We start from the raw sequence: 14,312 nt of genomic DNA, 5'->3' as shown, positions 1-14,312 counted from the left end.
GGAGCCAAACTCACCAATCTGTGAAAATTTTATGAAAGTCGATTCAGCAGTCATAGAGACTATACAACAAACATTCAAACTTGCAAACAAGCACTATACTTTGACTTTTATATTTAACAAGAAGACATAACGTTTTTTGAGTGTACAATGCTTTGATGTAATATATTGTATTGAATCATTTTTGTTTGAAAAATCTTGTAAGAAAAATTCCAACGTGTAAAGGCGACTTTAACTTTATCTCTCAATTCGGTCTGTCTGGCATTACGCGAAAGTATCAGCTGACCACATCTGCCAAAAATAGTTTTTACTTCACAATAACAATAGAAAAGTAAAGGGCACAAAAAGTTTAACATTTGTTCTACACACACCTCTAATTAATTATTAAACTATTTATATTAATCGATATCGCAAGTGAGTGCAAGCGTTAGTGAACATCATATCATGGGAAACAAACAAATAAAACAACATCTGGAAACAGCACAAAAGACGGGAGTCCTCAAAATAAGTTTGCAACGACTGCAAGAATTGCCTCCCCAATTGAAAAATTATCCAAATGTTTTGAAGACATTGGATTTGTCGCAAAATCGTTTCGAAAGCATTCCAGAGGAAATAGGACGCTTCACTTTGATCAAACACTTCAATATGAGTGGCAATAAAATATCGGCGGTGCCCGATGTCTTGGGTGAACTCGTCAAGTTGGAGGTGCTGTTATTGAATGACAATATGATAACTAGAATACCAACTACATTATCGAATTGTCAGAATCTTAAGACTGTTAATCTAAGTCACAATCAGATAACAGAATTTCCTGTGATGTTGTGTGGCATTAAGCACTTGGATGTTCTGGATTTATCACGCAATAAAATCACAGCAGTGCCCAGTGAAGTAAGAGGAAATGTCATAAAACTTAACTTTTATTCATTCATTTCTTATTATTTATAGGTGGCTACTTTAAGGGTAACTGAGCTGAATTTAAATCAAAACCAAATATCCATATTGGCTGAGGAAATAGCTGATTGTCCCAAACTAAAGACCCTTAGGCTAGAGGAAAACTGTTTGCAGGCCAGCGCCTTTACGCCACGTATTCTTAAAGAATCTAAAATCTGTAATCTATCGGTGGATGGTAACCTATTCAATTCTAGACAGTTCAATCAATTGGATGGTTATGACAACTATATGGAACGTTATACCGAAGTTAAAAAGAAAATGTATTGAGCTATTTCAGTATTTACCATAGTGAGAATTAGAAAAAAAAAACTCTTTAACTCGGATAACAAATTTAACACAATGACTCTAGATGATGATTATTATGATTATTCTGAATGTAATTACCACCGCCAGTTATGGTTGATAGAGAAGCTTGTTTTTTGTATGTAAATCGTTTTGAAGATGAACGGCCACAAGTTGCGAGGTTGAGATGAGATTTGATATCTCGATATACATTAAAAAATATACACATCATTAGCTTTCAATTTAAACTGCGTGTGACTATTTCTTTTCCTTTTGATAATTGTATTTTAGCTGTATTTTATTACAATTTTATCACGTATGTACGTATATTTATTATAAATGAATACAAATCCCTTTGTGGTGAAATAAATATTGTAAACGCAAGATAAACTGCATGAAATTTTCTTCAGATAAACACTTTCATTGATATGAAGATTTGATGCGCCATCTAGATTCGTTATCAGTGGTAGACCTGAAGATGGATGTATTGGATTTCTCAACCACTTATATCCGACTATTGTAAATGGTTGGCACTTAATGAAATTGGGTAAATATTAAATTTCGCCTGAAAGCATGCTGCAAATAATTGGATGTGTTCTGGGTTTTACTTTTCGCTTAAAGTTAATAAAAAAATTGTTTTGAGGGGAAAATTGAAACCCAGAACACACCCCAATAATAGTTTCTCCACAATTCGACAACAGAGCGATTCCCATATCCGACCAGCTCAAATACTTAGAAAAGGTTTTGTATGGGAAAAACTGGGGCCGAATTACGGTATAAGTGAACGAGTAAAATCGTTCGAAATCTCTCTATTGTGAGTTATATATTTTTCTATTGAAGGAGAATTTTTGAAGTTTAGGAACGCTTTAATTTGATAATAAAAGAGGTATAACATCCATTAAATGATGATGAAATTGCATTTGATACGAAAGTGACCTCGATCACGTATGCGTTAATTCGGCCACTGGAGCGTACTGAGAGGGTCAACAAATTCTGGCACTACGTAGACAGACCGTGGGCTCGAAATGGGGCCTTTATTCGAGGATAATTCACTGGCTCTATAGGGGAATGATTAGACTAATACTAACTTACGCTTCAGAAATATGTTGGATTGCTATGGAGAAAAATTCCAATTTTCATCACTTTTTTAAATCACTTTTTTTTTAATCACAATTTTATCACGTACGTACGTATATTTTTTCAAAATGAATACAAATTCCTTTGCAGTGAAATCAATATTGTGAACGCAATATAAATATATAAAAAAATAGGATTTTTCCAAGATATTTGTATGGCCCTATGAAAAAAAGATAAGCTACACGTAATACTTCAGCTAAAAACTTTCATTGATATGAAGATTTGGTGCGCCATCTAGACTCGTTATCAGTGTTACACCAGAATGGATATATTGGATTTCTCAACCACTTATATAGGACTATTGTAAATGGTTGGCAGTGATTGAAATGGCGTGAATATTTAATTTCGCCTGAAAGCATGCTGCAAATTATAATTATTTACTCCACATTTCCTTAGCAGAGCAATTCCGATATCCGACAAGCTTTAATACATACTTCGAAGTGTTTTTGTGCGGGATACTGAACTGGAGCGTACTGAGATGGTTAACAAATTTTGGGCACTATGTAGACAGACCGTGGGCTCGAAATGGGGCCTTAATCCAAGGATAATTCACTGGCTCTACAGGAGAATGATTGGACCAATACTAACTTACGCTTCAGAAGTATGCTATGCTATTGCAACATAAAGACAATTCGACAGGTTGAAATATCAGGTCGTACTATCGCGGTTTATACGAGGCGACGATAGAAAATCTGGATGAAATGGAATAGGTTCTGGATTGGATACCTGTACGTTGAATGAGACTCACTTCTGCCAGCGGCACAGTCTTGGATTGACAGAACTCTGGTATTACCATCTGAAAGTTCATGCTACACGAATCAATCAAAGCTGAGGTCCCAAGACCTGATATCTGTTTACGATTGTCTGACCATAATATGGTCCTGCTGATGAATCAGGGCGATCACAGAATGCGTGATGTGGTATGGTGTTAAAAAGTAGACGTCCAGTGTGAATGTCATAATGTGAGTATCATTACGTACAGTAATGTAGCCATCAGTGCCATAAAAACCAGGGCAGTGAGGTCACGGCCGGTCTTGGCGTGTAAAGAGGGGTATAAACGCCTTCTTTGAGGATAGCACGTTACGCATCGTTTGGATGCTGGGCCTTCAAAGAGTAAGGGGCAATGAAAAGGCAAACGATTTGACCATTAATGCCAGAGATCAGTAAACCAATCCCATGGCAGCCGGTTGCAGCGATCCAGGAGAGGAAGCTGACCGACATCTGCAGCTTGCAAAGTTGTCACGGATACAATGTGCTGCGTAAGGATCGCTTAAGGAATGAAGGTGAGGGATTGGCCTTCGTGATACACCATTCCGTGCAGTATAGACCAAACTCGCCCGCGCCTGGCGCTAGTGACCGCTACATGAAGTGCATGGGCATAGCAGTCACATCCGGTACTGCCAAGATAGAGCTATACAACGTGTACATACCGCCGGTTGGTGACTGGCCAGGCTAACAAGCCCTACATAAGTGGGCTAATCGTCTGGTTCTAGGAGACTTTAATGCGCATCACATTTTATGGCCTTTCCCCCTAGGTAACGACCAGCGGGGCATAGCTTTGGCAGAGCAGATTGAAGACTCCAGGTTTTGCGCGGTGAATGAGGATGCCCCCATTAGAATTAGGAGGAGGTGTAGCTGCTCGACAGACATTTCCATTGCACCCCCTGATCTCCTGAGTTACGTTTCCTGGCAAGCCGCCATTTCTTTGGGATCAGACTACCTTCCCATAATTCACGATCGAACGACCACCCGACTCCATAACCTCTGAGCGGCGGACGTTTATCAATCAGCTGGAACATTGAGGCCCGATCTGTGTTGTATTCATTGCTGTCACGAGAAGCTTAGTTGCGAGCAACCAAGCGCGTCCACAGGTTGCGTATAGTGGAATGCTCCGTTGGAGTAACTGTAACTGCAGTCGCGGACAATTAGAAGTGTCGAGTGGATAGTCTCAGTGGGAGGTCGGGTGGCGTGCTTGTTCACCTACAGGAGATTGACAAGGATTGCCACCTCCACATGAAAATGTGGTTGCCACACCAACAACATCAATCAGAAGAAGGCCGATTGGGCTGGCTTCAGAGAGTACACCAATCGCCGCTTCAGTGAACTGACACCCCCCTCGAATGTGCTAGTTGCCGAGAGGAAGTTCCGAGACAAAATTAACGCAGCAGCCGCTCGCTTTTTAACAGCCGGTCGAATACCCAAGTGCGGCCCAATTTCAGACGAGCATGATGAGATTCGTTTTACGGACCCCACTAACCCCCCAATCTGCAAACTGACGAATATAAGCGGAATTTGTGGCTGGAACACTTGGAGCAGTGTGACATAGGCTAGCTGTGGTCTACTGTTAAGTCAATCTCGAAACCCGGTAGATGGGCTGACAGGATCTCAGTCACTTTTGGCGAAGTAACCGTGACTGATCCGAAGAGATCCGCCAGGTTGTTCAATCTTTAATTTATTGTGCATCCCGAGAGTGACAAGACAAGGGGGTGAGCCATTCGTCGTATCTGTGATCTACGAGCCGACGAACAGCCATCACAATTTACCGCGAGCGAAGTTACGAATGTCACGCGTGACGCCAAATCATCCAAGGCGTTGGGCCCCGACGGAATCTCTACACTGATACTGAAGAATCTGGATCTACCTGAAGTTGAGTACTTTACTACTGTCCTTAACCTGTCTTTGAACACTCTTATAGTTCCGATGTCTGGGAAATGGGCACAGTGATCCCGCTACTGTAGCCTGGAAAGGACCCGAGTTTGGGGGAGTCGTACAGACCGATTTCACTTCTCTTACCAGTAGCTAAGACGCTTGAGGCATTACTCCTCCCGAGCCTCGTAGGAAAATAACTATTCACCGAGCATCACAACAACTGCTTTGCATGCAATCACCGTGGCTTCAATCAGCCCAGACCATGTGATAGGACGGTCCTCTGACACTGAATCTATCGAAGGCATTCGACACTGTAAGCCATGCCAAACTATTTGAGGACATTGCCACCGCGTCCCACCAGCCAGGCCTGGAACGCTGGGTCGCGAATCATCTTTCTGGTCGCCAGTCATTTGTGAAATTTAGGGATAAGAAGTCGAAGCATCGTAAATTGGGAAATGGGGAGTAGAGTGAAAAGGGGAGTTCTCCAAGGCGGAGTGATCTATCCGGCACTTTTTAACCTCTAACTATCCTCCATTCTACCCACCCAGACGGCATAGGGATCGTATCATATGCGGACGATTGTACGATCACGGCATCAGGCCCCCAACCCATTGATGATATCTGCGATAGGTTGAACATGTACCTTAAGGAACTTGCCTCGTATTTCGCTGCAAGAGATCTGAAGATATCTGCCTCCAAGCTTCAGTCACATTGTTCGCTACAATTACGCGTGAGGTGAATACTAAACTGAAAGTGATTGTCAGGCTATCAGGTTCCCAAAATACTTGACGCCACATTTGACAGCTCATACTCATTCCCCCCACATGCCACATCAATTTGCGATACAGTCAAAATCATAAACAAGGTCCTCAGGTCACTTGCCGGCACCACTGGGGTGCTGACAAAGAAACCTTGTGGACCACGTACAAAGAAATTATCCGGTCTGTGGTAAGTTATACAGCCTCAGCTCTGTGACACGCAGTGGAATAATATTCAGTGCAGTGCGATCCCTCTTTGGAGAGAAGTTTTTACATGGCATAGTACTTTTCAAATGTTGCCAGCATTAGGAGGGGAAACCACCGCTGAAAATAGTTTCTGATGGTCTTGCCAGGATTCGGACCCAGGCGTTCAGCGTCATAGGCGAACATACTAACCTCTTCGCTACGGTGGCCTCCGCCGCCGCATGACTAAAGTGAAAGCTCCCTTAGCCTCACAGCAGTGGTGGCAGCAATTTGTCTCCAGTGCGACTGTAATGCACAAACAAGCCGATCTTTTAATCCGGCTGAGTATTGAACAGTAGGTGGACTTTTGAAGCGCTGTCCACTAGACTACAATACCCCATAGCATTATAAGTTCAACAAGTGCAGTATTTTGTAATTATGTGGTAGTTTGTAACCGAAAGTCTAAAAACATGGTGCAAAGGATTTCCTTGTGACTCTTGAATTTCAAAGAAATTTGTTCAGATTGGCATAGGTTAGGTTTTTTTCATTATTTTCCTATCGAAATTTTAATAAATCTCAAATTTGGGTGCGAATAAATTTCATAAATTTTTTTAAACCCAATTTAGGCGAGATTGTCACTTTGGTTTCGAATTTCTATCTATCCATCACTTTATTTGTGATATTCTACACCTATAAACGACTATCGCTTACATGTGAGGAATACCGACAAGTGATCCACTTATAAACATAAAGTAGTTTTCGTTTTCTAACTTAGGTACTCATCATTTAAACATTTTCAAGCAAACTGCCTTTCGGTCTTTCATTATCCCTCTAACAGATAGTCAATACAACTAAAGCATTTGAAACGGCACGCGCAACTAGAAAAAAAGGACTTCCTCTCATTTTGGAGACAAATCAAAGGATTTTTGTTTGCTTGTACTCGTAATGAAAGTGCGTCTATTCTAAGTTGCTGTCAGTTAAGGTTGAAATGAAAGTGAAAACAATGAAACCGAAAGGAAGCGACAATTTATGAACCATTCATTTCCGCTTAACAAGTGTTCGTATCATTTCACAACAAAGGCCAAAGAAAATATGATATCTTCAGAGACGAGCTCGTTTTAATTGAATGTAAAAAAAAACATTAAAAAAAGGAGCAAAACTAACTATTGTTAAGAGTACACACGTGCTTAGTTTGGCCTGACCGAATCTTGGGAAGCCACCAACATTACACTCTAATAATAATTTAACCAAAAAAAAAATTTTAGTTCTTTGAAGGACTCATAGATTAAGGCCTATTTCCCTCTAGGACGCATAGTTTAGGAGATACAGCCATTTTAAATTTTCCAAACTGAAAATTTGATTTTTATTGGATTTTTAATGAAATTTTTTGAATTTTTAGATGGAGTTACGAATTAAGACCCATTTCTCTCTAGGAAGCATAGTCTAGGAGATGCAGAAATTTTAAGTTTCCAAACTGAAATTTCGATTTTTATTGCATTTTCAATGAAATTTAGAATTTTTTGAGGGAGTCACGAATTAAGGTCCATTTCCCTCTAGGACGCATAGTTTAGGAGATACAGGCACTTTAAATTTATCAACTGAAATTTAGATTTTTATTGGATTTTGCATAAAATTTTGAATTTTTTAGTGGAGTCACTAATTAAAGCCCATTTCCCTCTAGGACGCATAGTTTAGGAGATACAGCCATTTTAAGATTTCCAACGGATATTTCGAATTTTTTTTGGATTTTCAATGAAATTATGGATTTTTTGATGGAGTCACGAATTAAGGCCCATTTCCCTCTAGGACGCATAGTTTAGGAGATACAGCCATTTTAAGTTTTCCAACTGAAATTTTGGAATTTTATTAGATTTTCAATGAAATTATGGATTTTTTGATGGAGTCACGAATTAAGGCTCAATTCCCTTTAGGATGCATTGTTTAGGAGATACAGCCATTTTAAGTTTTTCAACTGAAATTTCGAATTTTTTTGGATCTTCGATGAGATTATGGATTTTTTGATGGAGTCACGAATGAAGGCCCATTTCCCTCTAGGACGCATAGTTTAGGAGATACAGCCATTTTAAGTTTTCCAACTGAAATTTAGATTTTTTTGGATTTTCGATGAAACTTTGGATTTTTTGATGCAGTCACGAATTAAAGCCCATTTCCCTCTAGGACGCATAGTTTAGGAGATACAGCTATTTTAAGTTTTCCAACTGAAATTTCGATTTTTTTTGGATTTTCGATGAAACTATGGATTTTTTGATGGAGTCACGAATTAATGCCCGTTTCCCTCTAGGACGCATAGTTTAGGAGATACAGCCATTTTAAGTTTTCCAACGGAAATTTCGATTTTTTTTTGGATTTTCGATGAAATTATGGATTTTTTGATGGAGTCACGAATGAAGGCCCATTTCCCTCTAGGACGCATAGTTTAGGAGATACAGCCAATTTAAGTTTTCCAACTAAAATTTCGAATTTTTAATGAATTTTCAATGAAATTATGGATTTTTTGATGGAGTCACGAATTAAAGCCCATTTCCCTGTAGGACGCTTAGTTTGGGAGATACAGCCATTTTAAGTTTTCCAACTGAAATTTCGATTTTTTTTGGATTCTCGATGAAATTATGGATTTTTTAATGGAGACCGAATCTTGGGAAGCCACGAACATTACACTCTACCAATAATTTAACCAATAAAAATTTCTTACAGGACAAAATTTTTAATTCTTTAAAGGACTCATAGATTAAGGCTTATTTCAATCTAGGACGCATAGTTTAGGAGATACAACCATTTTAAGTTTTCCAACTGAAATTTCGATTATTTATGGATTTTCCATGAAATTTTGAATTTTTTGAAGGAGTCACGAATTAAGGCCCATTTCCCTCTAGGACGCATAGTTTAGGAGTTACAGCCATTTTAAGTTTTCCAACTGAAATTTCGAATTTTTTTGGATTTTCAATGATATTATGGATTTTTTGATGGAGTCACGAATGAAGGCCTATTTCCCTCTAGGACGCATAGTTTAGGAGATACAGCCATTTTAAGTTTTCCAACTGAAATTTCGATTTTTTTTGGATTTTTGTTGAAATTATGGATTTTTTTAAGGAGTCACGAATTAAAGCCCAATTCCCTCTATGACGCATAGTTTAGGAGATACAGCCATATTAAGTTTTCCAACTGAAATTTCGATTTTTAATAAATTTTCGATAAAATTTTGAATTTTTTGATGCAGTCACGAATTAAGGCCCATTTCCCTCTAGGACGCTTAGTTTAGGAGATACAGCCATTTTAAGTTTTCCAACTGAAATTTAGATTTTTTTTGGATTTTCGATGAAATTATGGATTTTTTGATGGAGTCACGAATTAAAGCCCATTTCCCTCTAGGACGCATAGTTTAGGAGATACAGCCATTTTAAGTTTTCCAACTGAAATTTCGATTTTTTTTTGGATTTTCGATGAGATTATGGATTTTTTGATGGATTCACGAATGAAGGCCTATTTCCCTCTAGGACGCATAGTTTAGGAGATACAACCATTTTAAGTTTTCCAACTGAAATTTCGATTATTTATGGATTTTCCATGAAATTTTGAATTTTTTGAAGGAGTCACGAATTAAGGCCCATTTTCCTCTAGGACGCATAGTTTAGGAGTTACAGCCATTTTAAGTTTTCCAACTGAAATTTCGAATTTTTTTGGATTTTCAATGATATTATGGATTTTTTGATGGAGTCACGAATGAAGGCCTATTTCCCTCTAGGACGCATAGTTTAGGAGATACAGCTATTTTAAGTTTTCCAACGGAAATTTCGATTTTTTTTGGATTTTTGTTGAAATTATGGATTTTTTTAAGGAGTCACGAATTAAAGCCCATTTCCCTCTAGGACGCATAGTTTAGGAGATACAGCCATATTAAGTTTTCCAACTGAAATTTCGATTTTTAATAAATTTTCGATAAAATTTTGAATTTTTTGATGCAGTCACGAATTAAGGCCCATTTCCCTCTTGGACGCATAGTTTAGGAGATACAGCCATTTAAAGTTTTCCAACTGAAATTTAGATTTTTAATGGATTTTCGATAAAATTTTGAATTTTTTGATGCAGGCCCATTTCCCTCTAGGACGCATAGTTTAGAAGATACAGCCATTTAAAGTTTTCCAACTGAAATTTAGATTTTTAATGGATTTTCGATAAAATTTTGAATTTTTTGATGCAGTCACGAATTAAGGCCCATTTCCCTCTAGGACGCCTAGTTTAGGAGATACAGCCATTTTAAGTTTTCCAACTGAAATTTCGATTTTTTTTGGATTTTCGATGAAATTATGGATTTTGTGATGGGGTCACGAATTAAAGCCTATTTACCTGTAGGACGCATAGTTTAGGAGATACAGCCAATTTAAGTTTTCCAACTAAAATTTCGAATTTTTAATGAATTTTCAATGAAATTATGGATTTTTTGATGGAGTCACGAATTAAGGCTCAATTCCCTTTAGGACGCATTGTTTAGGAGATACAGCCATTTTAAGTTTTCCAACTGAAATTTAGATTTTTTTTGGATTTTCGATGAAATTATGGATTTTTTGATGGAGTCACGAATTAAAGCCCATTTCCCTGTAGGACGCTTAGTTTGGGAGATACAACCATTTTAAGTTTTCCAACTGAAATTTCGATTATTTATGGATTTTCCATGAAATTTTGAATTTTTTGAAGGAGTCACGAATTAAGGCCCATTTCCCTCTAGGACGCATAGTTTAGGAGTTACAGCCATTTTAAGTTTTCCAACTGAAATTTCGAATTTTTTTGGATTTTCAATGATATTATGGATTTTTTGATGGAGTCACGAATGAAGGCCTATTTCCCTCTAGGACGCATAGTTTAGGAGATACAGCCATTTTAAGTTTTCCAACTGAAATTTCGATTTTTTTTGGATTTTCGATGAAATTATGGATTTTTTGATGGAGTCACGAATGAAGGCCCATTTCCCTCTAGGACGCATAGTTTAGGAGATACAGCCAATTTAAGTTTTCCAACTAAAATTTCGAATTTTTAATGAATTTTCAATGAAATTATGGATTTTTTGATGGAGTCACGAATTAAAGCCCATTTCCCTGTAGGACGCTTAGTTTGGGAGATACAGCCATTTTAAGTTTTCCAACTGAAATTTCGATTTTTTTTGGATTCTCGATGAAATTATGGATTTTTTAATGGAGACCGAATCTTGGGAAGCCACGAACATTACACTCTACAAATAATTTAACCAATAAAAATTTCTTACAGGACAAAATTTTTAATTCTTTAAAGGACTCATAGATTAAGGCTTATTTCAATCTAGGACGCATAGTTTTGGAGATACAACCATTTTAAGTTTTCCAACTGAAATTTCGATTATTTATGGATTTTCCATGAAATTTTGAATTTTTTGATGGAGTCACGAATTAAGGCCCATTTCCCTCTAGGACGCATAGTTTAGGAGTTACAGCCATTTTAAGTTTTCCAACTGAAATTTCGAATTTTTTTGGATTTTCAATGATATTATGGATTTTTTGATGGAGTCACGAATGAAGGCCTATTTCCCTCTAGGACGCATAGTTTAGGAGATACAGCCATTTTAAGTTTTCCAACTGAAATTTCGATTTTTTTTTGGATTTTCGATGAGATTATGGATTTTTTGATGGATTCACGAATGAAGGCCTATTTCCCTCTAGGACGCATAGTTTAGGAGATACAACCATTTTAAGTTTTCCAACTGAAATTTCGATTATTTATGGATTTTCCATGAAATTTTGAATTTTTTGAAGGAGTCACGAATTAAGGCCCATTTTCCTCTAGGACGCATAGTTTAGGAGTTACAGCCATTTTAAGTTTTCCAACTGAAATTTCGAATTTTTTTGGATTTTCAATGATATTATGGATTTTTTGATGGAGTCACGAATGAAGGCCTATTTCCCTCTAGGACGCATAGTTTAGGAGATACAGCTATTTTAAGTTTTCCAACGGAAATTTCGATTTTTTTTTGGATTTTTGTTGAAATTATGGATTTTTTTAAGGAGTCACGAATACAGGAGATACAGCCATATTAAGTTTTCCAACTAAAATTTCGATTTTTAATAAATTTTCGATAAAATTTTGAATTTTTTGATGCAGTCACGAATTAAGGCCCATTTCCCTCTTGGACGCATAGTTTAGGAGATACAGCCATTTAAAGTTTTCCAACTGAAATTTAGATTTTTAGTTTAGGAGATACAGCCATTTTAAGTTTTCCAACTGAAATTTAGATTTTTTTTGGATTTTCGATGAAATTATGGATTTTTTGATGGAGTCACGAATTAAAGCCCATTTCCCTCTAGGACGCATAGTTTAGAAGATACAGCCATTTAAAGTTTTCCAACTGAAATTTAGATTTTTAATGGATTTTCGATAAAATTTTGAATTTTTTGATGCAGTCACGAATTAAGGCCCATTTCCCTCTAGGACGCTTAGTTTAGGAGATACAGCCATTTTAAGTTTTCCAACTGAAATTTCGATTTTTTTTGGATTTTCGATGAAATTATGGATTTTGTGATGGGGTCACGAATTAAAGCCTATTTACCTGTAGGACGCATAGTTTAGGAGATACAGCCAATTTAAGTTTTCCAACTAAAATTTCGAATTTTTAATGAATTTTCAATGAAATTATGGATTTTTTGATGGAGTCACGAATTAAGGCTCAATTCCCTTTAGGACGCATTGTTTAGGAGATACAGCCATTTTAAGTTTTCCAACTGAAATTTAGATTTTTTTTGGATTTTCGATGAAATTATGGATTTTTTGATGGAGTCACGAATTAAGGCCCATTTTCCTCTAGGACGCATAGTTTAGGAGTTACAGCCATTTTAAGTTTTCCAACTGAAATTTCGATTTTTTTGGATTTTCAATGAAATTATGGATTTTTTGATGGAGTCACGAATGAAGGCCTATTTCCCTCTAGGACGCATAGTTTAGGAGATACAGCCACTTTAAGTTTTCCAACTGAAATTTCGATTATTTATGGATTTTCCATGAAATTTTGAATTTTTTGAAGGAGTCACGAATTAAGGCCCATTTTCCTCTAGGACGCATAGTTTAGGAGTTACAGCCATTTTAAGTTTTCCAACTGAAATTTCGATTTTTTTGGATTTTCAATGAAATTATGGATTTTTTGATGGAGTCACGAATGAAGGCCTATTTCCCTCTAGGACGCATAGTTTAGGAGATACAGCCACTTTAAGTTTTCCAACTGAAATTTCGATATTTTTTTTTGATTCTCGATGAAATTATGGATTTTTTGATGGAGTCCGAATGAAGGCCTATTTCACTCTAGGACGCTTAGTTTAGGAGATACAGCCATTTTAAGATTTCCAACGGAAATTTCGTTTTGTTTTTGGATGTTCAATGAAATTATGGATTTTTTGATGGAGTCACGAATTAAGGCTCAATTCCCTTTAGGACGCATTGTTTAGGAGATACAGCCATTTTAAGTTTTCCAACTGAAAATTAGATTTTTTTTTGGATTTTCGATGAAATTATGGATTTTTTGATGGAGTCACAAATTAAAGCCCATTTCCCTGTAGGACGCATAGTTTAGGAGATACAGCCATTTTAAGTTTTCCAACTGAAATTTCGATTTTTTTTTGGATTCTCGATGAAATTATGCATTTTTTGATGGAGTCACGAATGAAGGCCTATTTCACTCTAGGACGCTTAGTTTAGGAGATACAGCCATTTTAAGTTTTCCAACTGAAATTTCGATTTTTTTTGGATTTTCGATGATATAACGGATTTTTTGATGGAGTCACGAATTAATGCCCATTTCCCTCAAGGACGCATAGTTTAGGAGATACAGCCATATTAAGTTTTCCAACTGAAATTTCGATTTTTAATAAATTTTCGATAAAATTTTGAATTTTTTGATGCAGTCACGAATTAAGGCCCATTTCCCTCTAGGACGCATAGTTTAGGAGATACAGCTATTTAAAGTTTTCCAACTGAAATTTAGATTTTTAATGGATTTTCGATAAATTTTTGAATTTTTTGATGCAGTCACGAATTAAGGCCCATTTCCCTCTAGGACGCATAGTTTAGGAGATACAGCCATTTTAAGTTTTCCAACTGAAAATTAGATTTTTTTTGGATTTTCGATGAAATTATGGATTTTTTGATGGAGTCACAAATTAAAGCCCATTTCCCTGTAGGACGCATAGTTTAGGAGATACAGCCATTTTAAGTTTTCCAACTGAAATTTAGATTTGTTTTTGGATTCTCGATGAAATTATGAATTTTTTGATGGAGTCACGAATGAAGTCCTATTTCACTCTAGGACGCTTAGTTTGGGAG

General features: G+C 36.9%; 1 protein-coding gene across 1 annotated transcript; it reads left to right on the top strand.

Annotated features, from left to right (window-relative positions):
* The first annotated feature begins 209 nt into the window (after positions 1-209).
* Positions 210-1,478, top strand: LOC106087016 (leucine-rich repeat-containing protein 57). The gene is made up of 2 exons (XM_013251888.2): positions 210-885; positions 943-1,478. Exons 1-2 carry the CDS (start codon positions 442-444, stop codon positions 1,213-1,215), a joined length of 717 nt encoding a protein of 238 aa, XP_013107342.2. The 5' UTR covers positions 210-441; the 3' UTR covers positions 1,216-1,478.
* Positions 1,479-14,312: the final 12,834 nt, after the last annotated feature.

This window comes from Stomoxys calcitrans, chromosome 4 (assembly GCF_963082655.1).
Source record: "Stomoxys calcitrans chromosome 4, idStoCalc2.1, whole genome shotgun sequence".
Lineage (NCBI taxonomy): Eukaryota > Metazoa > Arthropoda > Insecta > Diptera > Muscidae > Stomoxys > Stomoxys calcitrans.
Note: the sequence above shows the minus strand (reverse complement) of the source record. Positions and strands in the feature narration are given on the sequence as shown.

Coding starts and splice junctions, on each gene's coding strand:
- LOC106087016 (XM_013251888.2), top strand. CDS start 442: ATGGGAAACAAACAAATAAAACAACATCTGGAAACAGCACAAAAGACG. Junction 886..942: donor TCACAGCAGTGCCCAGTGAA/GTAAGAGGAAAT, acceptor TATTATTTATAG/GTGGCTACTTTAAGGGTAAC.